The 26797-nt window shown below is 45.0% G+C and overlaps 1 protein-coding gene, 1 long non-coding RNA gene and 1 other non-coding gene across 3 annotated transcripts in view; 2 read left to right on the forward strand and 1 right to left on the reverse strand.

Moving 5' to 3' along the window:
* The window catches only part of LOC140455488 (uncharacterized), a 597350-nt gene extending 571740 nt beyond the window's left edge, over window positions 1–25610 (forward strand). The window contains exons 4-5 of the mRNA XM_072550428.1: window positions 15489–15722; window positions 24913–25610. Of these exons, the coding sequence (XP_072406529.1) occupies window positions 15489–15722; window positions 24913–25054 (376 nt within the window). The 3' untranslated portion in view covers window positions 25055–25610. The remainder of the gene's footprint in view (window positions 1–15488; window positions 15723–24912) is intronic.
* On the reverse strand, window positions 1496–1680 carry LOC140472985 (U2 spliceosomal RNA). The gene has a single exon (XR_011958005.1). It is a non-coding gene; the product is annotated as a U2 spliceosomal RNA (small nuclear RNA).
* Window positions 4120–15108, forward strand: LOC140455460 (uncharacterized). Its single transcript, XR_011952858.1, has 2 exons — window positions 4120–4648; window positions 12241–15108. It is a non-coding gene; the product is annotated as an uncharacterized lncRNA (long non-coding RNA).
* Window positions 25611–26797: the final 1187 nt, after the last annotated feature.

The raw sequence follows: 26797 nt of genomic DNA on the forward strand, positions 1-26797 counted from the left end.
TCTACGTACATGGGACTCCAAGATCCCTCTGCACATCCACACTACCAAGAATCTTTCCATTGACCCAGTACTCTGCCTTCCTGTTATTCTTCCCAAAGTGCATCACCTCACATTTAGCTGCATTGAACTCCATTTGCCACCTCTCAGCCCAATTCTGCAGTTTATCCAAGTCCCCCTGCAACCTGTAACATTCTTCCACACTGACCACTACTCCACCGACTTTAGCGTCGTCTGCAAATTTACAAATCCATCCACCTATGTTATGCCTGCGTCTAAGTCATTTATAAAAATGACAAACAGCAGTGGTCCCAAAACAGACCCTTGTGGCACACCACTAGTAACCGGACTCCAGGCTGAATATTTTCCATCAACCACCACTCGCTGCCTTCTTTCAGAAAGCCAGTTTCTAAGCCAAACTGCTAAATCACCCTCAATTCCATGCCTCTGCATTTTCTCCAACAGCCTACCTCGTGGAACCTTATCAAAGGCTCCCGGCGTCCTGCTTGTCTACCCCATTGAAAACAATAGCGTGCTTCTTTAGAATTCTTGATCAGTCGCTCTCAGAATCTTGACTAGTGATTGCCTTCGGCCCAGTTGAATTTGATTCTGTCCAACCACATTCTTGCCCATAAAGCTGTAAGATTTCCTTTGATGACGCGCAGGCTGTGTCTTCAGACTGACCGTATAACTGAACGTTCCCACCGTGAAAGCACCACTTCACCTGTGTGTGTTCCTCGCGCAGTTTCTGAAGGTTGCAGCGCAACGTGACTCAGCCGTATCAATGAAACCGGTGTCCACCTCCATTCTTACCGGTTTGCAGTTCAGTAAGGGAGCGACCGGGGCGTCGGCAGGTATCGCCAGTATCTGTAACAACAACAACACCTCATTGGTTTGTGCGTCTGGGCTTTTGTCTTCTTACCCTTTTTGTACCATTTAGGATTTCTTCCTGTACTTTCGCTGCAGCTTATTGGTACTTGGTCCCCCAAGCGCACCCACTTAATATATTCTTTTTTAATGCTGCAGTTTCTGCACACAGCTTCTTTCTACCAGCAATTTGCTGCTGCCTGACATGTGTTTCCACAGCAGTGGCAGTTTTGTGTCTGCGTTGGTGCTTGTCCCTGGGCCACCATTTTGTGAACTCTTAGCCACCATTTTGTGAGGTGTTGATCTTCCTTGGCTGCGAGTTCCATCACGGTTGCCATTCCCAGCACTTTTCATTTAAGTGCAGTCACCTTTGCGTCAATAATCTCTTCTGGATCGCTTCACATCTTACGGCAGGCTGCTACAAAAGGTAGATTCTCGTGGGATAGGGTTAGGTAGCACAGTCGACCTTCTCTTGTTTTTCTGAAATGTCGTTCGCGAGTAGGAAAAGCTGGTGGGCAGCTACGGTTGTGAGGTGTGAGAAATGAAGCACTTGGTACTCAAACCCATCCAGCGGACACAAAGCACCAAAAGCCTGAGCTATAAACATGAAACTGTTTTTAGATTGATAGATGAGGGGTGCACCGTTCCCGGAGGTACTGCAATACCAGGTCGATGCGTGGAGTGGACGGAGCAAGCCCCTATTCCATCTCCCTGCTCCAAAAATCAATTTAATATATGGTCCCCAGATAAGGGACGTATCAGATATTAAACTGATAAGAACAGATTTTTTTTTTATATTTCAAAAATATACTTTATTCATAAATGATTTGATGGTCTGTACATTGGATCATGCCATACATATGTCCATATTTACAAACACAGATTCGACTTTATTCTTGTCCTTTACAATCCTGTGCATTTTTTCAATCTTGTATATATACATATATTTGGCTGAGGCATCAGCAGAGCCCAAAAAAACGTCTGTATGGGCCCCCTGTTCTTCTTTCGGCAGGCCGATCTTACACGGTGGTCTTTCCCCACCGCGCCTTGGCGGCAGCTGCCCCAAGCTTCAGCGCGTCCCTCAACACGTAGTCTTGGACCTTGGAATGTGCCAGTCTGCAACACTCGGTCGGGGTCAACTCCTTCAGCTGGAAGATCAACAGGTTTCGGACCGCCCAGAGAGCGTCCTTCACCGAGTTGATGATCCTCCAGGCGCAGTTAATGTTCGTCTCGGTGTGAGTCCCGGGGAACAGGCCGTAGAGCACGGAGTCCCGCGTCACGGCGCTGCTCGGGACGAACCTCGACAAGCACCACTGCATTCCTCTCCAGACTTCCTCTGCATAGGCACATTCCAGAAGGAGGTGTGTGACAGTCTCGTCCCCCCCGCAGCCACTTCGAGGGCAGCGTGCGGTGCGGCAGAGAGTCCGGGCGTGCATAAAGGATCTCACAGGCAGAGCCCTTCTCACCACCAGCCAAGCCACGTCTTGGTGCTTGTTGGAAAGTTCTGGCGATGAGGCATTCTGCCAAATGGCTTTGACAGTCTGCTCAGGGAACCGCTCGACAGGATCCGCCCTCTCCTTTTCCCGAAGGGTCTCAAGGACGCTACGTGCTGACCACTTCCTGATGGACTTGTGGTCAAAGGTGTTTTTCCTCATAAATTTCTCCACGAAGGACAGGTGATACGGAACGGTCCAACTACTCGGAGCGTTCCGCGGCAGCGAGGCCAGGCCCATCCTTCGCAACACCGGGGACAGGTAGAACCTCAGTACGTAGTGACACTTGGTGTTTGCGTACCGGGGATGCACGCACAGCTTGATGCAGCCACACACAAAGGTGGCCATCAGGGTGAGGGTGGCATTGGGCGTGTTTTTTCCCCCATTGCACCGGTCTTTGTACATAGAGTCTCTTCGGACCCGGTCCATCTTTGATCTCCAAATGAATTGGAAGATGGCCCGGGTGACTGCGGCGGCACAGGTCCTGGGGATAGGCCAGACCTGTGCCACATATAGCAATACTGCGAGGACCTCACACCTGATGACCAGGTTTTTTCCCGCGATGGAGAGCGACCGTTGCCCCCATCTGCCTAGTTTCTGTCTCATCTTCCTGATCCGCTCCTCCCAGGTCTTGGCGCACGCCCCAGCCCCCCCGAACCAAATACCCAGCACCTTCAGGTGGTCAGTCCTGACGGTGAAGGGGATAGAGGATTGGTCGGCCCAGTTCCCGAAGAGCATGGCCTCGCTCTTGCCTCGGTTTACCTTGGCCCCTGAGGCCCGTTCGAACTGGTCGCAGATGCACACGAGTCTGTGCACGGACAGCGGATCCGAGCAGAAAACAGCGACGTCATCCATGTACAGGGAGGCCTTAACCTGCAGGCCCCCGCTGCCAGGAATAGTCACCCCTCTCAGGCTCACATCCTTCCTGATGGATTCGGCAAATGGCTCTATGCAACACACAAACAAGGCGGGTGAGAGGGGGCATCCCTGCCTGACTCCAGATCTTACAGGGAAGCTATCTGATTCCCACCCATTGATTGAGACTGCACTGACAATGTTGGTGTAGAGCAGTCTGATCCAATTTCCGATTCCCTCCCCAAAGCCCATTTTGGAGAGGACATCCCTCATATATGTATGCGATATCCTGTCAAAGGCTTTCTCCTGGTCCAGGCTGATGAGGCAGGTGTCCACCCCCCTGTCCTGCACGTAGGCGATCGTATCCCTGAGGAGTGCGAGACTCTCAGAGATCTTCCTGCCCGGTACAGCACAGGTTTGGTCCGGTGGATCACCCAGTACAGGGCACAAAACTGCTCCCAATATTCCACCTGTGCTCAGACCAGAGCCTGATGCAGCCTCAGCAGCACGTCTCTGCTCCTGTTTTCTCGCCCGCTTGAAATGAATGCTGACACTGCAGTTGCCTTCCGAACCATCGGATGAACCTGCATGTTAATCTTGAAACGACACGGAACTAGGACTCCCGAGACCCTCTGCGCTTCAGATTTGCAAAGCCTTTCCCCCGTTCAGAAAATCGTCTACCCGATTGTTCTTGCCACCCAAGTGCAAAACCGCACACTCGCTCTCTTCTTTCCCCACTCGCCCGTCATGTCCACGCTCTTCTGCAGCCTGCCCATTTCCTCAAAACTACCTGTCCCTCTAGCTATCTTTGTGCCATCTGCAAACTCAGCAAAAATGCCCTCCGTGGCCCTCATTATCGTGGACACCCCAATAAGGTCCCTGCCACAGCCCCGTCTACAAGGTAGAACATAGAACATAGAAGAATACAGCGCAGTACAGGCCCTTCGGCCCTCGATGTTGCGCCGATCAAAGCCCACCTAACCTACACTAACCCACTATCCTCCACATACCTATCCAATGCCCGCTTAAATACCTATAAAGAGGGAGAGTCCACTACTGCTACTGGCAGGGCATTCCAGGTATTTGCAGAAATTCACCAAAGTCATACACGTAGGAGCTCGTTCCAGGATCCAAAACTCTGACTGCTCGACCCTCTTGGGACGACGGGGGAGATGCACCTCGCCGATATGCGTGATCTCTGACTCCCTTGCTTGTTGTTCGCGGTTTGGGCGAGTGTGATCCGGACTGGGAGACCCTGGAAACAAGACTGGCAGACGTGGCGGGTTCGGTCGGGTAACTCTTGTGCACAAGATCCCGGTAATGAAAGGTCTTAAAAGATATATCCGGGCGACCAGGGTAGGCAGCGGTAGTTGCTGCAGGCATTGCCGCAGGACTGTCACGTTGAAACGACCAGGTAATCCTGTGCACAGACCAAGGTAAGAAAATAGACCTTTATGTATTGCCTTGGTGGTCGGGGACGTATGAAATGTATGGGGAATTGGCGAGATATAAAATAAAGCATATGTCATTGGAAAACAGCTCGTGTCAGAAGGGCTAGTAGCTGAAGGGCTACTGAGGGTACACTTCATAACTAACTTATGGCCAGACATCCAGAAAAATATCCAAAAGCTAGAGGAGCCGTTGGGGGAAGCTCAAAGTGTCTGTGAGACACGGTGTGTGTGTTTGTGTATGTGTGTGTGTGTGAGAGAGAGAGAGAGAGAGAGAGAGAGAAAAGAGCTGTACAGCTCGTTGAAAGTTTAACCCTTTGTGATTCGGTTTGAATGCACATTTGTTTGTTGGTGATTGAATGTTTGTGCTTTGTTCCCTGGAGTTTGAGATCCGGGACTGTTTTGGATCTGATTTCTACTATGGAAATTTTAACATGATTTCTTTTAAGGTTAAGGAAATAAAATGTTAACTCCTGTTCTTTTTACACGTCATGACTGCCTTACTATCAGTTTCTAACTAATCTCTTTTATCCTTACATAAAAGTGATTTATGGAGAACAGTTGAAGTCTCAAAAAGTATATAATTGGTCAGATTAATTGGACAAGTAAGGTGTCTAGTCAGGACCCTGAAGGGGGTGCAGAAGAAGCTGACACCGGACCTCGTTAAGATTAATTAAATTAGCAACAATGGGAGGCATGGGGAGTTGCCTGTGTAACGATCGATCTGTAAATAACGTTAGAGGGGAATATATTCCGCCCAACAGTCCTTTGGGAAAAATATTGGGAAATTGGGTACACAACTCCCGGACGCGGGGGAAAGATAAGGCTATAATGATAAACTACTGTTGTTTCGTCTGGACTCAAGAATGCAATAAGGAGTCTGGTATTTCTTTTGGCCCAAATATGGGTCCGATGAAGATTGGCTGTGCCAAGATCTAAGTAAATATGTCAATCGGAAAGAAACACACAGGAGGAGAAAGTGAGGACTGCAGATGCTGGAGGTCAGAGCTGAAAATGTGTTGCTGGAAAAGCGCAGCAGGTCAGGCAGCATCCAAGGAGCAGGAGAGTCAATGTTTCGGGCATAAGCCCTTCTTCAGGATTCCTGAAGAAGGAAATGAAAAGTTTGATACAGGATCCGGTGGGACTGGCTGTGCAGTTAGATCAATTCCTAGGACACAATTTATATACCTGGGGAGAACTGATGGCAATTCTAGGAACCCTATTTTCAGGGGAAGAACGAGGTATGATCAGGAGAGCAGCCTTACGGGAATGGGAAAAGAGGCATCCGGCCGGACTAAATGTAGTCCCGGCAGATCAGAAATTCCCGAATGCCGATCCTCACTGGAATAATAATAGAACACACAATAGAGAATCAATGTGGGATCTAAGGGAAATGGTAATATTGGGAATTAAAGAGGCGGCACCTAGATCACAAAACTTTGTTAAGGCTTTCGAAGTATGACAAGAGAAGGATGAAACCCTTTCTGCATTTCTTCTAAGCTCAAGGAGACCACAAGGAAATATTCGGGAATGGATCCCGATGATCCGGTAGCTCAGCGACTCCTAAAGGTCCAGTTTCTTGTGACTAAATCATGGCCGGACATACAAAAGAAATTACAGAAATTAGATGGGTGGAGTGAGAGACAGATGGAAGAGCTGTTATGTGCGGCACAGAAAGTGTATGTGAAAAGGGAAGACGAGAAGCAGAAACAGAAAGACAAAATGATGGTGGCAGCAGTAGAAGAAATAACAAAAAGGAGAATGAGATCAGGGGATAACAGGAAGGATAGGGGAGGACACGAAAGACAAAGGTCAGACATCCGGGGTAGGAGGCAACAGGCAGGATGTTACCATTGCGGAAAAGTGGGGCATTTTAAATGGGAATGCCCAGGATTAGCACGAGAAAGGGAAACCGTTTCCCTAATGACCTTCGATGAGGAATAGGGGAATCAGGGGTTCCTTCCTCCTGAAACCCACCAGGACCCCTTGATAAGTCTAAAGGTGGGACCTGAAGGGGAGGAGGCAGTATTTTTGGTGGACACGGGAGCGGCACGGTCATCCCTAAGTTTTAGACTGTGGGATACAGGTAAATTAATGTTACTTCTGCAATTCCATTTTACAAAGTAAATATATAATTGTTTTTGTATTAGCTAAAATTGTATGTCAGAATGAAATGTGACTGCAAGACAATGGTAGACATTATGGGCAAGTAGATAAGATGTTGTGAGGGGATGAAGTTAAGCTAAATACGCCTGTACAAACAGTAGGTATAAACATCTGTTTCCCACTTTTACAGAGACAGAGGAACAAACCCCAATTAAAAGTGTCATAGGGATCAGAACGGCCTCGGGAAAGGCACAGATGAAGGGGGTAGATAATGATGAAGAAAGAATATGCCTAACAATGACCTACAGCAGGATGAGGTCAAACAGCCTTGTGAGGCCAGGAATAAGCATTTTGTCACAGACAAGGCCGGATAAGGCAAGAGATGAACAGGGGTAATGGGGGCCGGACTTAGGGAAGTGGAAGATGTAAACAGGGGAGGGAGCAGTGTAAAACAAAAGAAATCAAATCATATAAATGTTGTGTATGAATTGAATTTGGTGTGTGTATGTCCTCTGCCTTATAGACACTGGACATCTCACCCACTTGCAAGTGTAAAATAAATGACACTATTGATTCAGATCTTGTCTCGGACTGAAATTATTGAAGTGTGTGAGCTTTGTTTCTCACAATTGGGGGCTGTCCGGGATTTTCTTCCATCACCGGGGGGAGTGGCTGGCCTTGGACACTGGGAAGACGCGTCCCGTTCCCCATTGAGGAGCGGTCCCGTGTCCCGGTTTGGTCCGCTCCCTTGGGCGACTGGTACGAATCCCACAAGAGAGACATCTGAATCAGACAGTGATAGGAGCTCGATAGACAATACGGCACAAAGGGGCTAGGCAACTCTGTGCACAGACCAAGGTAAGAAACCTGACTTTTAAGTATTGCCTTGGTGGCCGGGATTGAGTTTTAGTAGTTAATAAGGGACTAATGAAGGAACTCAATATGGGTTGTGCCGTGGGTAAGGAAAAAGCCTCCGGGAAAACAAAAGAAGGAAAAAGCAATGGAAATGGAGGCGGGGTCCCTTACAACATACCTCCAGAAAGTCCTTTGGGCAGGATGTTGTGGAATTGGCAAAATAATACTTGTACAAGAGAAAAAGATGATTAAATATTGTTGCTTCGTATGGACTAAGGAATCCATTCTTCGTCCCGCCTCTTCTGGCCAAAAGACAGGTCGGACAAAGACTGGGTTTGTAAATATCTGTATTTGTTTGTCAATGAGTGAGAGAGAGAGAGAGAGAGAGAGAATGAAAAGAGCTGTACAGCTGGTAGAAAGTTTAACCCTTTGTGATTTGGTTTGAATGCACATTTGTTTGTTGGTGATTGAATGTTTGCATTTTATTCCATGGAGCTTGAGTTCCAGGACTGTTTTGAATCTGATTTTTATTATGGAAACTTAACATGATTTCTTTTAAGGTTAAGGATTCTATAGAGATTATGAAAAAAAAGAATGATACTTCCTGTTCTTCTTACAGGTCATGACTGCCTTACTATCAGTTTCTAACTAATCTCTTTTATCTATACATAAAAGCGATTTATGGAGGACAGTTGAAGTTTCAATTCAACATTAGATTGTAGTAAAAACAAAATTCTATGGTTAATATCTGTGACCTTGGATTCGGCCATTGTTCATGCATCAGAAGTTTTTTTTTAACTTGAATAGACAAATTCTTTTAAGGCAGCTCTGATTATTTCACGACCTATAGTATTGTAATTGAGCAATGATTGGTCAGTTAAGAAAACTAATTTTGGATTTAAATTAAGGGACTAAAACTGGGTGATTACAGTGGATTTCAAAATTGAGAACTGTATGCATTTTACATTTTGAATATTAAATACTGAATAAATGAACGTAAATATATAAATATATTTAAAAGTTTGGAACAGGCTTTAAAGTTATGAATTGGTGTTTGAAGTTATGGGGAGCTAGAAATATTGCAATATTTCTTCAAAAAAAAAGGGGGAAGAACGTAATGACTTATCCCCTTCGGGAGGTACCAATAGGGGACAAAGAGATTGGGTTTGTAAGTGTCCCCCTCAGCAGTGGGGAGGTCAGAACATTTAAAAAAGAAATGACGGTCCTGGTTGAGGATCCGGTAGGGTTGTCTGAACAAATTGATCAATGTTTGGGGCCCAGTCTGTATACCTGGGCTGAGTTAATGTCTATTTTGAATATAGTATTTACTGGGGAGGAAAGGGGACTTTTACGGGGAGTAGCCATTAAAATATGGGACAGGGAACACCCCATTGGAGATGGAGATGCTGGACAGGGAGAGACGAAGTTTCCCCTCAGAGACCCCCAGTGGGAAGATCAAAACCCAGAATATTAAGAAGGAATGAGGGAATTGAAAGACCTGGTTCTAAAAGGAATAAGAGAGGCAATTCCAAAGTCACAGAATTTGACTAAAGTCTTTGAAGTTAGGCAGGAGAAAGATGAGACTCCCTCAGCTTTCTTGCAAAGATTAAGAGACTCAATGTGGAAATATTCTGGAATGAACCCTGAGGACCCAGTGGCACAGGGTCTTTTGAAAGTACATTTTGTGACAAAGGCATGGCCAGACATACAGAGAAAGATACAGCAAATAGAAGGGTGGAGTGAAAAGCCATTAGATGAATTGTTAAGAGAGGCACAGAAAGTGTTTGTAAAGAGAGAGGATGAGAGACAGAAACAGAAGGTGAAAATGATGGTAGCTACGGTTGATGAGGTAGTTAAGAAAAGAGTGGGACCAATAGTGAGCAATTGGAGCGGTGGGTGGCAGCATGTCGGACAGAGAGGACAAGGGGGAGTGTTTGATAGAGGGTTCGAGCGACAGGGGCAGAGCTGGAGGTCTCCACAGGCAGGATGCTATTATTGCGGAAAGATAGGGCACTTTAAGCGGGAGTGTCCGGCTCTGAAAAGGGAAGAGAGGGCAATTCCGCTTATGAATTTTGATGAAGAATAGGGGTGTCAGGGGTTCCTGCCCTCGGGGGCCAACCAGGAACCCTTGATAAACCTGAAGGTGGGACCCTATAGGGAAGAGGTAGTCTTCCTAGTAGATACGGGGGCAGCACGGTCATCGCTGAATTTTAAACCAAAGAAAGTAGGAATGTCGACACGGTCAATTACTGTTTCAGGGGTTAAAGGGGAGGGATTTACTGTTCCAGTATTTGAACCTATGATGATAGAAGGTCCTAAGGATAGGGTCACAGGGGAATTGTTGTATATCCCCGATATAGGAAGTAACTTATTAGGGAGAGATTTAATTATCCTCTTAGGACTGGGGATTGGCATTCAGGAAAAAGAATTAGTTGTCCAAATAGCAATGTTGGCAGAGGATGTGGAGAGAGAGATAGACCCTATTGTATGGGCTAGGGAAGGGAATCGTGGAAAACTACAGATCCCTCCCCTTGAAGTAAATTTTAAAAAAAAGGAAAGGGGACGTTGTCTGTGAGCGACAATATCCCATTTCCATAGAAGGTAAACGAGGACTGCAGCCAGTAATTGAAGGATTGATTAGAGATGGACTGTTGGAGCCATGTATGTCTCCTTATAATACCCCAATACTACCAGTGCGGAAATCCGATGGAACTTATCGATCGGGGCAGGATTTGAGAACATTAAATCGAATAGTACAGATCAGGCACCCAGTGGTGCCAAACCCCTATACGTTATTAAGTGAGATCCCTCATGACCACAAATGGTTTAGTGTGATAGATTTAAAGGATGCCTTTTGGGCTTGTCCCTTGGCAGAGGAAGGTAGGAATTTGTTTGCCTTTGAGTGGGAAGACCCTAAGACAGGACAGAAACAGCAATACCAGTGGACTGTGCTTCCCCAGGGGTTTACGGAATCCCCGGATTTATTTGGACAGATGTTAGAACAAATATTGGAGAAATTTAGCAGCCCCAAGGGGACTACCCTGTTGCAGTATGTAGACAACCTCTTAGTAACAGGAAAAAGAAGAGAAAGAGTAGTAGAAGCCACTAACAAATTATCGAATTTCCTGGGCCAGCAGGGACTGAGGGTATCTAAAAACAAACCACAATATGTGGAGCAAGAAGTGAAATACTTGGGACATTTAGTTAGTGAGGGAAAGCGAAAGATAAGCCCGGAACGGATAGAGAGAATAGTGGGAATGCCGCTGCCCAGCACTAAACGGGAGTTACACAAATTTTTGAGTCTCACGGGTTATTGCAGATTGTGGATTGATTCCTATGCACAGAAGACTAAGAAATTATATCTCAAACTATTAGAGGGGGAATCAAAATGTCTAAGTTGGGATGATGAGGCAAAAGAGATCTGATCCATGCCCCCGTGTTAGCCTTACCTTCTCCAGATAAACCTTTCCACCTCTTTGCTACCGTAGATAAGGGAGCGGTTTTGGGAGTATTAACCCAGAGGTGGGGGAAGGAATTAGTACATGAAGAATTGATTAAATGGGTCTTCGAATCCCTATTACTCCCCCGAGAAATAGCAGTAGTGCATGTAAATGGTCATCAGAAAGGAAATGAACCAGAGGTTAGGGGAAATAGATTAGCCGATGAAGTGGCTAGGGAAGCCGCCCTGAACCCACAAGAAGTGGTGATTCATTCCCTAATACCTACTGTCCCAGGTCCTGGGAAGCTCCTATATTTACTGAAAGCGAAGAAAATTAATTGAGAGATTTAGGGGCTGTAAAAACAGCAGATGGGCATTGGAGGTTACCTGATGGAAGGAGAATGTGAAACAAAATGATGATGCATGAGATTATGGCTGTCCTACACCAAGGCAGCCATTGGGGAGTACAAGCAATGTGTGATTTGGTTCTTAGGGAATATGGATGTAAAGGAATATATACAATTGCTAAACAAATATGTGAGGGATGTATCATATGCAGAAAGGTAAATAAGAAAGTCTTGAGAAAACAGACCCCGGGAAGAAGAGACCCAGGATTGAGACCTTTCCAGAGTATACAAGTAGATTATACTGAACTCCCCAGGGTAGGGAGACTAAAATATATGCTAGTCATAGTAGATCATTTATCTAGTTGGATTGAGGCATACCCCCTAGCTACCGCCACTGCGAGTGGAGTGTCTAAAACAATATTGGAGCACATAATTCCCCGATATGGGCTAGTGAATCGTATAGATTCCGACCAAGGAACTCACTTTAATTCTAAAGTGTTACAGGGGGTAATGAAAGGGTTGGGAATTTCCTGGGAGTTCCATACTCCGTGGCACCCACCATCATCGGGAAGGGTTGAGAGAATGAACCAAACACTCAAACGACAGCTCTCTAAATTGATAATAGAAACCAGACTCCCTTGGACCAAATGTTTACCTATAGCTCTTTTGTGAGTACAAACAGCCCCAAGGAAAGATTTGGGACTATCCCCCTATGAAATCTTATTTGGATTACCTTACTTGGGAACGAATGGAGAATTGCCAATTCCCAAAACTAAAGATTTGTTTTTAAAGAAGTATATACTGGGCTTGTCCTCCTCTTTGTTTTTCCTCAGGAAACAGGGTTTATTGGCACAGACTCCACCCCTTGAATTCACCGTTCATCCCATCCAGCCGGGCGATTGAATCTTAGTAAAATCATGGACAGAGACTAAATTGCAGCCAGACTGGCAAGGGCCATACCAGGCTTTTTTTACTACCGAAACGGCAATAAGGACGACGGAGAAAGGCTGGACTCACTACACTCGGATCAAAGGGCCAGTGGAATCTCCAGTTGAGGAAGAAGTCTGGACAGCCGAATCAACGCAAGACCCGCTGAAACTCAGACTAAAGAGACTTTGAGTAACTAATTATACAGTGGTGACACGAGTGCAGGATTATTTCTGTAAGATTGTATATTAAGTCTTTTTGTGCTTCAGCATGATGTTTAGAATACTGGGAATGCTGCTAGAATTATGATGCTAGCCCTTTTAGTATTGGGATTTCGTCAAATATCATTTTCATATGTATTATTAACGGTTCCTGAATCTGATAATCCACAAGTAATAGACGCTGATGTATGCAGCTTAGTAAATTGTGGAGATGTAGATAATCAGAGACAGTACCGCAGCTCTGAGATACATCTTAAGTCCTATGGGGATGGCCTTGGAAGATGGTACTTAGTATAATGGTCTTGTCACAGTACACCGGGCCCCCTTCCGACCAGCTCGCGACTGTCCCGATAAAAAGTGTAACCCAATATACCTAACGATTAGGAAAACCACATGGCACGAAACAATCCTGGGGGGGGGGCACCTATGAGATACAACAAAATGAAACGTTTGGGATAGAAATGAAAGCAAATGGGAAGGATTTCTTGGGCTATTGTTTTTGAATTAGCGTAGGACAGGAAAAACGGGCAGAACTACTGGGTAATAAGATACAATCTTTCACCCCTCCCGCTGATCCTAAAGTAGTAAAATTTATAGAGGTAAAGGACTTGAAACAGGCCATTGAAATAGAAACTGGGTACGGGGATGCAAATGCCTGGGTTGAATGGGTAAAGTATACTGTAAAAAGTCTGAACAAGAGCAATTGCTATGCATGTGCCTCCGGGAGGCCAGTGGCCCAGGTGGTTTCCTTTCCGCTCGGGTGGAAGCGAGACAGGAAGGGCATGAAATGTATGATAGTCCTGTATCAGGATGAGACTGCATGGAATGATAGGAATTGTACTCCCCGATCTCTGATGTTCCCTCCCTTGGAGAAGAAAGATGCAAAAGCTCCCCCCCCTATTTTCCGCCGCAGTTGGAAATCACACATCGTGTGTGCGTAGACGAGGTACAAGTCGGTCGAAAGATTTGGGGGAGCTGAAATTATGTACAGAGATTAAGAATGTCACCGAAACAGAGAAGGGAGGGAACTACTCAACGCTGAAGGTTCCCCGAGCGGATCTGTGGTGGGACTGTGGAGGCAAAATATTGAGACCCACCCTACCTCCAGATTAGAGAGGGATATGTGCAATTGTACAGTTGGCAATTCCATTTACCCTGGCATTTGAGAAGGAAAAGATAGTAGTGAAAAAGGGAAGGAGTAAGAGATCACTGTTAGACACTTCTTTCGATGAGAGGATTTATCTCGATTCGGTAGGAGTCCCTAGGGGAGTACCGGATGAATTCAAGGCTCGTAACCAGATTGTAGCAGGCTTTGAGTCAGCTCTCTTCTGATGGGTAACAATTAATAAAAATGTAGATTGGATAAATTACATTTTCTATAATCAACAGCGATTTATAAATTATACAAGAGATGCAGTTAAAGGAATATCAGACCAGCTTGATGCGACAAGTAGGATGGCATGGGAAAACAGAATAGCCCTTGATATGATTTTAGCGGGAAAAGGGGGTGTGTGTATGATGTTAGGAGGAAGCTGTTGTACCTTTATTCCTAATAACACTGCACCTGATGGTTCAATTACTCGGGCCTTAAGGGGATTGACTACCTTAGCAGAGGAACTGGCTGAGAATCCAGGAGTAGACACATCTCTCACAGGATGGCTTGAGTCCTGGTTTGGAAAATGGAAGGAGGTGGTGGTTCTATCCTTACTTCCCTGATAGTAGTAGTCGGGATATTGGTGGCCATTGGTTGTTGTATCATACCCTGTATATGAGTGCTCACCCAAAGACTGATTGAAACAGCCTTGATGAAACAGGTGCCCCTAAAAGAAAAATGCAGAAGATAACAAATGGAAATTAAAGAAAAGGGGGAAATTGTGGGATACAGGTAAATTAATGTTACCTCTGCAATTCCATTTTACAAAGTAAAATAAACTCACACCAGTGTGTAATTGTTTTAGCCAAGAGCTGAGTCAACAAGAATGGAAACGATGTGGAGGAAATATATAATTGTTTTTGTATTAGCTAAAATTGTATGTCAGAATGAAATGTGACTGCAAAACAATGGTAGACATTACGGGCAAGTAGATAAAATGTTGTGAGGGGATGAAGTTAAGCTAAATACGCCTGTACAAACAGTAGGTACATCTGTTTCCCACTTTTACAGAGACAGAGGAACAAACCCCAATTAAAAGGGTCATAGGGATCAGAACGGCCTCGGGAAAGGCACAGATGAAGGGGGTAGATAATGATGAAGAAAGAATATGCCTAACAATGACCTACAGCAGGATGAGGTCAAACAGCCTTGTGAGGCCAGGAATAAGCATTTTGTCACAGACAAGGCCGGATAAGGCAAGAGATAAACAGGGGTAATGGGGGTCGGTCTTAGGGAAGTGGAAGATGTAAACAGGGGAGGGAGCAGTGTAAAACAAAAGAAATCAAATCATATAAATGTTGTGTATGAATTGAATTTGGTGTGTGTATGTCCCTTGCCTTATAGACACTGGACATCACACCCACTTGCAAGTGTAAAATAAATGACACTATTGATTCAGATCTTGTCTCGGACTGAAATTATTGAAGTGAGTGGGCTTTGTTTCTCACAAGACCTACCGGTGTTAAATTGACTAACAAGAATCACAAGGTTTCCGGAGTAAAATTCTTGGTGGAGAAAGTGAGGACTGCAGATGCTGGAGATCAGAGCTGAAAATGTGTTGCTGGAAAAGTGCAGCAGGTCAGGCAGCATCCAAGGAGCAGGAGAATCGAAGTTTCGGGCATAAGCCCTTCTTCAGGAAGAATTCTTGGTGCCTATTTTTCAGCCAACCCTAATTAGAGATGATGAGGAAGTGACAGGACAATTACTAACTGTAGAGTTCAATGATAAGTTCTTTAAATAACTACATTGTGGCGCTCTGCTCTTCTTTGTCTGTCCTTAGGAAGAAGGGTCTGTTGACCCAGACACCTCCACTTGAGTTCACAGTACATCAGATACGACCGGGTGATTGGGTCCTGATAAACACCTGGAAAGATACCAAACTGCACCCAAGCTGGGAGGGACCGTTCCTAACCCTCCTGACTACTGAAACAGCCGTCCGAACTGCTGAAAAAGGGTGGAGTCATCACACGCATGTTGAGGGCCCCGTGGACGCTCCTTCCCCTTCGGCAGAGTGGTTAGCTCATCCTACAGACAACCCTCTGAAAGTCAAGCTGAGCAAAAAGAATGGACTGAGATAAGAGACTATTAAATATTGGTTCAAAAACTGTATCCCAAAACAATTGTAAGTGTTGCATGGACTCCCTCCTCCCTGGCATACAAAGGGTTAGGGAATAGACAGATAGGGTTGTGAGCTGGAATGAGTGGTCAGCTTTATATTGACACGATAATATTGGCACTAGCTGCTAAGGGGGGATGGGAAAAATCATTTTCCCGCTTTATGTCAGAACTGTGCTAAGCTAAAGGGGCATACCGACTGTTGGGTATGGGCTGAGATCCCACACCATGGGGAAGCCGGAATTCCTCTCACGGTAATACCACTTACCGAAAGAGAAGTGTATGATGTACAATAATTTGACTCGGGCTCAAACAATACAAAATGGAGATCTGACAGGGATAATTATAACTTTGCAGGATGGTTCCCTCGACCAGCCCCAAAAACTCTGGGTGCTATTGATGGCCTTAGAGATCCCCCCCCCCACCCCCGAAAGGAGCAGTAAATACCACTTGTTTCTGTAATCATAATGATATCGCACCCTTCTGATTCGGAAAATCATCTTGTGTCTACACCAGTCAAGCCACTGCCACGACCATTCCCCAAATATTAAACTGAACATATTGGGTATGCGGCCTGAAGGCCTATCCATTTATTCCCGAATGTGACCGAATGTGTAGGAATTCACGTATGTTATGATGTTGATCAAACACTATCTCAAAGCCAGAAAGGCTGGAGTGGCTGCTGCTACCTCGCCTAAATAATTCCCCACTTGAGGCTGTTAAAGAGAGCCCCAAAAATACCTCGGAATAAACAGGGAGGAAGGTGAGTAACCCGGAAAGTAACCGAAGGAGATCGCCTCCTCTGGACTTTGATACCTATGTATGGGGCCGCTCGAGCAGGAGTAGAAATACAAAAGTTGGCGGCTTCCCTGGAAGAGTTGGCCAACAATACTTCTGATGCCCAATCCCAAGTAGCAGCCATAACGACCGAAATGATTGCCACTAGGCTAACAACTCTTCAGAACAGGATGGTTCTAGATTATATTCTGGCAGAGGAAGGTGGTACCTGTGCGCTAATTGGGGAAGGTGGTTAGTCAATCTGGGTATCTATGGATTATTGATATTAGTGGGTCTGGTGGTAGGATACAATGTCCTAAAATGGGTAATGAGCCGACTGATGATATCCCTTAGGGAAGGAACCCAAATACATCATCAGATGCTTTTATACAGTGTATAAGATTGTGAACCTCATCGCCAAAAGGCATAAGAGGGCAGAACATAACAAAATGAATTAAAGGAGACTTAATTAGTGCAGAAACAACAGTTAGAGAAAAAGAAAAAGGGGGGATTGTGGGAGATTAGAAATGTAGTTTCTGCAGGTGGTGGTGGTGGTTAGAGATGTTGTTTTTGCAGATGGGTGACGGGGTGTTGTGGGGGGAGGGGAAGGGGAACATTACACAAACGGTGGCGGGATTCTTGCAGCATACTTAAGGCTAAGATTTTAACGAATATAGAGGTTTTTGTTTAAGAAATAGTTTTAAACTAAGAAATAACTTTAAAGTGTTGTAGCTGACCACAAAAGAAGCAGTAGGGGCATTTCACAATAAGCTTATAGTATGACAAGGGGAACTGGATAAAATAACAGACAGGCTGTAACAGACAAGGACAAGGACAAGGACAGCAGGGTAGTCAGATGAGGAAAATTAGAGAAAAACAAGTGAGGTTGTGATAGGATGGGAAAAGGGAAGCGTGATTCCGCAACTTGTAAACTGAATAAGAATGCTTACATGTTTTGTTTTCGCGCGCTTTTGCTAGCCTGATTGCTTGAGCAAAACGCCCGTTCTTGCAGCACAGCGTTTTTGAAGAGCCGGTAACCAACTGCAGAACTGCACGCATTGAATGATACATTCAGCCTGTCATGTCTGCATCAGCTCTCTGCACGAGCAACTTCCCCAGTCCCACTCGCCCTGCAGCAAATATTCTCTCTTCAGATAAGTGTCCGACCCTCCGACCAAAGTCACCATTGAATCTGCCTCCAGCACCCTCTCTCTCGGGCAGTGCACTGCATATTCTAACCACTCGCTGAAGATGCTTGGGCCTAGGACACTGCCTCGATGAAACGTGACACGTAGAGAAGAAAGCAATAGATTCAGCCGAGCCCTCCATGTCTTTGATGTGTGTGGATTTGCCTAATAAGCCAACAAGCAAGACGTCTGGTTTTAGCTATACAGCTGGGACATGATCTGTGACTTAATATGCGAACATCAATCAAGGCGACATCCGTGGAGAGACAGCAAGGTAACATTCCTCACACAACGCTTTTGCCTGAAACATTGATTCTCCTGCTCCTCTGATGCTGACTGACCTACTGTGCCTTTCCAGCACCACACTCTCAAAGCTAACGTTTGAGTCGAGGTGACTCTTCATCAGAATATTTTTTGATCCCAGCATCTGCAGCAATTTGCTCCTATGTTTTGGTTTAAATATACAACCATTAACAAATCAAAATTAATTTGACTTATATTAATAAAGCTCCAAACTGCAGACTCTCTGTGACTTAGTTGGCAAAACAGTCACCTAGGTAAAAACAATGACTGCAGATGCTGAAAATCAAATACTGGATTAGTGGTGCTGGAAGAGCACAGCAGTTCAGGCAGCATCCAACGAGCAGCGAAATCAACGTTTCGGGCAAAAGCCCTTCATCAGATCAAGTATCACTCCAGAGAACTGAGCACATATTCCAGCTGACAGCTTTGTTGTTTGAAAATTAACTATGCATTTTGAGCATCATAACAGGATATTTCAAGGCGATTTAATTGATGAAAGGGCTTTGCAGAATGCAGTGGTGAATAGGAAACTAACAAGTGAGTCTTTGTTGACAAACTCAGCAGATACTGAACTACTAAAAATGAAAAACAACACCTTCAGATCCATTCTCTCACAAGGTTAACTGACCAAATTATCTACGAAAGGTCAAAATTCTAAACACAGATAGAGCTTCATCAGGAAATCCTGAATGAGATTTGGGAATATAATGAACAAACTTGGTTGGAACTCCTTCAACAAGGTAAAAACAATGACTGCAGATGCTGGAAAGCAAATACTGGATTAGTGATGCTGGAAGAGCACAGCAGATCAGGCAGCATCCAACGAGCAGCGGAATCGACTGAAGGGCTTTTGCCCGAAATGTCGATTTCGCTACTCGTTGGATGCTGCCTGAACTGCTGTGCTCTTCCAGCATCACTAATCCAGTATATGGAACTCCTTCAAGTGCATTACTAACCAGTCTCTACTTGGGGAGTCTACCCTCACCCGCGCCATTCACACCCTCCCTCCATCAAACCAGCAGTGTGTTGGCCAGTTCAAGTGAAACCGGACAGATCACCAATCATCTTTTCCATTGTCTGTCAATTGCAATGCACATCCTTCCATGTGCAGATCTGGATCCTGAAGTTGATTGGAGTGCTAATAGTAAACTATTCGAATGAATGGTTCCATGTTGAGTAGCATCACCAGAAATGCTAGGTCAATATAATCAACAAATTCAAATTGCAGAAACTCCAATGCAAAGCTGTGTAGCTCCTAAACTCTGTCAAAAAGGTCTTGATTTGATTCATAAAGTATCACCCTTACCTGAGTGTGTGTCATCATCTTTGTTGGTAAACCCTTGTAGCTGTTAATCCTTTGTTAGTTTCAATACAATATCCAAGTTTCCTGCACAGGTTTGAGGTTGCTTCTGGCATTATGGTTTGCTCACTTGTGAGATCACTGAGGTGGACCAATTCTTTATCTGATCGCATCCTGACTCCACCCCTGATCTCGAGCTCACCAGACAGTCCATTGTTATCAACAGGAATAACAAAACACTGTTAGAACTTCTGCCTGAGGCCCAGGCATTTTGAAAGAAGTTTCAAACAAATTATCACTTCTCATTCACTTCAAATGCAACAGGAATAACTTTTCTTAAACTTCTTAACCACTCAACCAAAGCTAAAAAATTACAGCAAAATGTACTTTTGTTCCGTTCTCAATTTCTCATTTCATTGAAATTTATTTCCTAATCAATTCTGAGTTGGACATACTGCTACCTTTCCTTGAGTTTCACTGTATAGAAAGAATGAACTTGATTGGGATCACATTCAAATGCAGCGTGATTTGGACAGGCTGAATGAGTGGGCAAATACATGGCAGATGAAGTATAATGTGGATAAATGTGAGGTTATCCACTTCCGTAGCTAAAGCAGGAAGGCACATTATTATCTGAATGGCTATAAATTGAGAGAAGGGAATGTATAAAGAGATGTCTGTGTCTTTGTGCACCAGTTGCTGAAGATAAGCATGCAGGCAGGAAAGAAGGAAAGAAATAAGTTGGCATTCCTAGCAAAAGGGTTCAAATATAGAGCAGGGATGTCTTGCTGCTGTGGTAAAGTCACACCTGGAATCACTGGATCATACAGTAAAGATGCATTTATCTGCACACAAAAAGCAGAACAAAGCCAACTTGGCCAGCTACCGCCCCATCAGTTTACCCTCGATCTTCAGCAAAGTAATGAAAATTGCCATCAGTATTGATATCAAGCAGCACGTGCAAGCAGCATTAACCTACTCACTGATGCCTGGTTTGGGTTGTGCCAGGGCCACTTAGCTCCTGACCTCATTACAGCCTTGGTTCAAACATGGTCAAAAGAGCTGAAACCCAGAGGGGAGGGGAAAGGGACGGCCTTGATAGCAGGGTCTCATTTGATTAGGAATGGCATGAAGGAGCCTGAGCAAAATTGGAATCAATGAGTATCGGGGGCATACTCTCCCCGGTTGGAGACATAGCTGGCACACAGGAAGATGTCACATGTGCAGTGATTGAGGACACAGGGTCCATAATCAATGCTGTTTTGAAGGAGAAGGAGGAAGATCTCATTGAAATCTACAGAATATTAAGAGGCCTGGACTGAGTGAGCATAAGGAAAATGTTGTCATTCATAGGCCCTGAGGGCACAGCCTCCAAGTGAAGGGATGACCTTTTAGAACTGAGATAGTGAGAAAATGGTCAAGTAACTGCTTTATTAGCTAAAGCTAAAACAATAAGGGAGATTTACATAGACACTTCTCTTGATTAAATCATAACCAGGTGAAAAAATTGGTAAGAGGCATCAGGTGCTCTATGTGTGACATCTGGCAACTCTGTCAGAAAGTGACTCTGATCTCCAGCATCTGCAGTCTTCTTCACTTTCTCCTATTTGACACCTCTGGGAGAGTTCAATTATCCTAGATGGTTACATTTGGAGGAAGTGTGTACAGCTACAGTTTTTAACAGATTGTTTAAATTAACTGGCACTCAGATTGAGCAGGTAGGAGGCCGAGAGGGTCATAGACATCTGTTTCAGGGAAGTAGCCATACCAAAGCTGAGGCAGATAGATACAGGATGGTCACAAGGGACAAACAATGCAGGAGGCCCCGTGGCTGTCCCCATCACAAACAGGTGAGCTACTTTAGATACCGTTCAGGGGGACTCCGTATCAGGGATGACAACAGCAGTAGATAGAACAGTGCCAGCAGGGGAGGTTGAAGTGCAGGTAAACAGTGGTAGTCAATGACTCAATAGTTAGAGGCACAGATAGACATTTCTATGGCCACAAACAAGACACCAAGACATGTGTTGCCTCCCTGTTGCCAGAGTCAAGGATGTCTCTAAGCGTGCTCAGGACATACTGAAGAGGGATGGTGAACAGCTAGACGTCATGGTACACACTTGTACCAATGACATAGAAAGGAAGAACGATGAGGTCCTGCACGGAGGGTTCAGGGAGCTTGGCCATATGGAGATTGGGATCTCTTCCATCCGATCAACCTTCGCATTAACCGCATCATCCAAGTTAGGTGGGATCTGTACAAAAAAGACAGGTTGCATTTTAACTGGAGGGGCACCAACATCCTGGTGGGGATGGTTACTAGTGCAACTTGAATGGATTTATACATTAAGGCAGAGGGTTAGGATCCAATGTAACAGGTCACAAGGTATGCAGTCAGTAAAGACTAATAGGACAAACAGGCAGGGTCAGTCTAATGATTTATGGTGAGAGAAGGATTCTTAAAAGATCAAAATGTGAGTTGCAAGTTGGAGTAAATGACAGAGGTGAGGTTCAGTATTATGAATTAATAAATAAGGATGGAGAGTATGGAAAGCGTGGTGCACAAGAAAATATTGAAAGAGAAAGACAAACAAGTAGGATTGATTTAAAAACCTTGGACCTAAACACACACAGTATTCGGAATAAAGTCAAGGAGCTGATAACACAGATACAGACAAATGGGTATACCTGGTGGGGATTACTGAATCATGGTTACAGGAAGTTCAGAACTGGGAGTTAAATGTCCAAGGGTACTCAGTACTCTGAAAGGTTAGACAAGAAAGAGCAGGAGGTGGAGTTGTTTCATTGTTTAAGCATGGCATCAAGGCTGTGGTAACAAATGATATTGGCACTAGGGTCAAGGGTGGAAATAAAAGATAAGGGAAGAGATCCCTTGCTCGGAGTAATTTTCAGGCTCCAAAACAATACTGCCAAAGTTTAGCATAGTATAAACCAGGAAAGGAATTAAGAGTTAGGGTGAGAGGGTGGGTAAGTGGAGCTGAGGCCATTAAAGATCAGTCATGGTCTTATTGAATGGTGTAGCAGGCTTGAAGGGCCAGATGGCCTACTCCTGCTCTTAGTTCTTATGTTCCTATGTTCTTCAATAATGAGGGATTGAGAAGGACTCAAAAGTAATTACAGGTGATTTGAACATGAACATTGATTAGATTATTCAACTTGGCAAGGGAAGGCTCAAAGCAAGGTCCATTGAATGTATAAGGGATTGTTTCCCACAGCAACTTGTCATGGAGCCTACCAGAGAACTGGCTACTTTAGATTTGGTATTATGTAACAAAGAAGGACTAATAAATGGTCTTTGGAATAATTGCACAGAGGTAAGTATCCCATCATCAAGTCACTGTTTATTTATATGTGCACAGTGCACGGGCTCTGACCATACAGCTCAAGGTCAGTCCCTCGACTGAGAAGACCTTCTGTATTCCCTGTTTATATGTTTCGTTTTCATTTTTTTTAACTCACAGGAGCTCAGTCCAAATACAATCTCTGTCAAAAAGGTCTTGATTTGATTCGTAAAGTATCACGCTTACCTGAGTGTGTGTCATCATTTTTGTTGGTAAACCCTTGTAGCTGTTAATCTTTTGTTAATTTCAATACGATATCCAAGTTTCCTGCACAGGTTTGAGGTTACTTCTGGCATTATGGTTTGCTCACTTGTGAGAGCACTGAGGTGGACCAATTCTTTATCTGATCGCATCCTGACTCCACCCCTGATCTCTAGCTCACCAGACGGTCCATTGTTATCAACTGAAATAACAAAACACTGTTAGAACTTCTGCCTGAGGCCCAGGCATTTTGAAAGAAGTTTCAAACAAATTATCACTTCTCATTCACTTCAAATGCAACAGGAATAGCTTTTCTTAAACTTCTTAACCACGCAGAAAGGTGAAAACACTACAAACCATAGTGCAAGGACAAAGCCCTGCCACAAAAACCATCATCGTCCTTGCTCAAAAAACAAAAAAAGTAACACACAGGCTGCAACCATCCAGTAAAATACAGGGGCAAAAATAACAAGTTTCCCAATGAGAACTAAAGTATAACAGTATTCACTGTCTGTGTGACCAGCCAGTTTAGGAATCCGTTATCAAATACAACAGTAACACACTGGCTGTGACCAGCCAGTTTAGGAATCCGTTATCAAATACAACAGTAACACACTGGCTGTGACCAGCCAGTTTAGGAATCCGTTATCAAATACAACAGTAACACACTGTCTGTGTGACCAGCCAGTTTAGGAATCCGTGATCAAATACAACAGTAACACACTGGCTGTGACCAGCCAGTTTAGGAATCTGTTATCAAATACAACAGTAACACACTGGCTGTGACCAGCCAGTTTAGGAATCCGTGATCAAATACAACAGTAACACACTGGCTGTGACCAGCCAGTTTAGGAATCTGTTATCAAATACAACAGTAACACACTGGCTGTGACCAGCCAGTTTAGGAATCTGTTATCAAATACAACAGTAACACACTGGCTGTGACCAGCCAGTTTAGGAATCCGTGATCAAATACAACAGTAACACACTGGCTGTGACCAGCCAACCCACAGTCAGTTCCCTGAACTCAGGAGTTTCTAAATCGCCTGATGATATTTCTTTATTAATCAGAAGCCCCCAGAATACTGGCAAATAGCAATCATGCTAACGTCTCATTTATTTATTTATTTACTATTTTATTAAAACATTACAAAACAGTTTACAAAAAGGAAAACTTAACATTTACAGCTGTACACAACAGCAATTTTACAAGGGAGAGGAGCAGCAAAGCCAGGCCCCAAACCCTACCGTTCAACCAGTTTACAGAGAGATGAGGATAAACCTCAAATTCCAGTTCCACATATGACAAGACAGTGACAATGACATTTGTACATGAGACAATATTGTTACAAACAAAAGTGCAGACAATACCGACCCAGCAAGCCCCTGTCCCTCCCACCGTCCGGCCACTCTAAGGCAGCCCGCCCCTATACACCTTCCAGCTCTCAGTCCATCCCATGCCCCTTCCAGTTCTCGGTCCGCCCTGACACACCTTTTGACCACCTCTAGGACAGCCCGCCCCAGTACCTGCCCACAGTGACAGCGGTCAGGACAGCCGATCCACCTTCCACAGCTTCACTAACCATCCTCAGTCTGTCTGTTACTCTTTTTCTCTTTTTACTTTTTGAGAAAAGGACAATGTTAATTTTGTGGTAGGGCTTAGCCCTTGGACTCTAGGACAGCCCGCCCCGGTACCTGCCCGGGGTGACAGCAATGAGGACGGCTACCTGCCTTCTAGCTCTCAGTCTGCCCCTACGTACCATTGGGCTCTCACCAATCCCGATGCGCCATCCGGCCAGTGGGCTATCCTGGCACACCTTACGGCCACCTCTAGGACAGCCTGTCCCCTCCCCTGGGACGACAACATGCAGGGCAGTCCAAATGCCTTCCAGATCTCAGCCTGCCCCGATGCGCCTTCTGGCTCTCGGCTGCTCTGACACACCTTTCGACCACCTCTAGGACAGCCCGTCCCGATTACCCCTTCTCGGGACAACAGCGCTCGGAACGGCCGACCCACCATCTGGCTCTCAGGGCGACTGGCATCAGGATGGCCTACCCACCCTCTGGCTTTCGGGGTGACAGCTTTCAGGATGACCCATGAACCTCCCAGCTCACAGTAAGGCCTGTCAAACCCAGGAACACACAAGACAGTGCAAGTGATAGACCCAACAAACAACACAATACAGTTAATTACCAAAAAAAAAGAGTCCTTTCTGGTACACAGTCCAAATAGAGTCTTCAAAATGTACAGTCCACTCCAGTTTAAGGTGCATGGTCCAAAATGGAGTCCATTCTGTGGGATGTGGGGGAAATAATGTTACTTCTGCAATTCCATTTTACAAAGTAAATGAGCTCACACCAGTGTGTAATTGTTTTAGCCAAGAGCTGAGTCAACAAGAATGGAAACGATGTGGAGGAAATACATAATTGTTTTTGTATTAGCTAAAATTGTATGTCAGAATGAGGTGTGCCAGCAAAACAATGGTAGACATTACGGGCAAATAGATAAGATGTTGTGAGGGGATGAAGTTAAGCTAGATACGCCTGTACAAACAGTAGGTATAGACATCTGCTTCCCATTTTTACAAAAACACAGGAACAAACCCCAATTAAAAGGGTCATAGGGATCAGAACGGCCTCGGGAAAGGCACAGATGAAGGGGGTAGATAATGATGAAGAAAGAATATGCCTAACAATGACCTACAGCAGAATGAGGTCAAACGGCCTTGTGAGGCCAGGAATAAGCATTTTGTCACAGACAAGGCCGGATAAGGCAAGAGATAAACAGGGGTAATGGGGGCCGGTCTTAGGGAAGTGGACGATGTAAGCAGGGGAGGAGCAATGTAAAACAAAAGACATCAAATCATATAAATATTATGTATGAATTGAACTTGGTGTGTGTATGTCCTCTACCTTATAGACACTGGACATCTCACCCACTTGCAAGTGTAAAATAAAGGACACTGCTGATTCAGATTTTGTATCGGACTGAAATTATTGAAGTGTGTGAGCTTTGTTTCTCACAATTGGGGGCTGTCCGGGATTTTCTTCCATCACCGGGGGGAGTGGCTGGCCTTGGACAGTGGAAAGACGCGTCCCGTTCCCCATTGAGGAGCGGTCTCGTGTCCTGGTTTGGTCTGCTCCCTTGGGCAACTGGTACGAATCCCACAAGAGAGACATCTGAATCAGACAGGGATAGGCGTTCGATAGAAAATACGGCGACAAGGGGCCATGCAACTCTGTGCACAGACCAAGATAAGAAACCTGACTTTTAAGTATTGTCTTGGTGGCCGGGACAAGGGGTATTTACTCGCTGAGGGACTAGCGAGGGCCCCGGGAAATGGGGGGTAGGCAGAGTAGCTGTCACGGAGTACAGGAAGAAGAAAAAGTCCCTGGTAACATTCCTCCTGAAAGTCCGTTGGGGAGGATGTTGCGGGAATGGACAAGCAATACTTGTACAAGGGCAAAAGATAAAAAGAAAATGATTAAATATTGTTGTTTCGTATGGACCAAAGACCCAATCCTTCATCCGGCTGTCTTCTGGTCAAAGTATGGTTCGGACGAGGATTGGGCATGTCAGTATTTAGATTTGTATGTGAATAAAAAACAACCTTTTAGTCAAGAGGAGGCGGACTATGCGTCCTGTTGGAAGGGCAGTTTGGGAATGACGGTAGTAAAGACAAAGGATTCCCCCTCTGTCCCACCTAGTCCCTGGGATCCTCTTGGCTGCTTGCCCCCCCGTACCATAAAATCAGGTTAGGTGAAAATGAGGGAGGAGGCGAGACAGACAGACAGGGACAGGAAACAGATGATTCACGAGAGGAGGATGAAGGGGCAGTGGACG

This window comes from Chiloscyllium punctatum, chromosome 3, assembly GCF_047496795.1.
Source record: "Chiloscyllium punctatum isolate Juve2018m chromosome 3, sChiPun1.3, whole genome shotgun sequence".
NCBI lineage: Eukaryota > Metazoa > Chordata > Chondrichthyes > Orectolobiformes > Hemiscylliidae > Chiloscyllium > Chiloscyllium punctatum.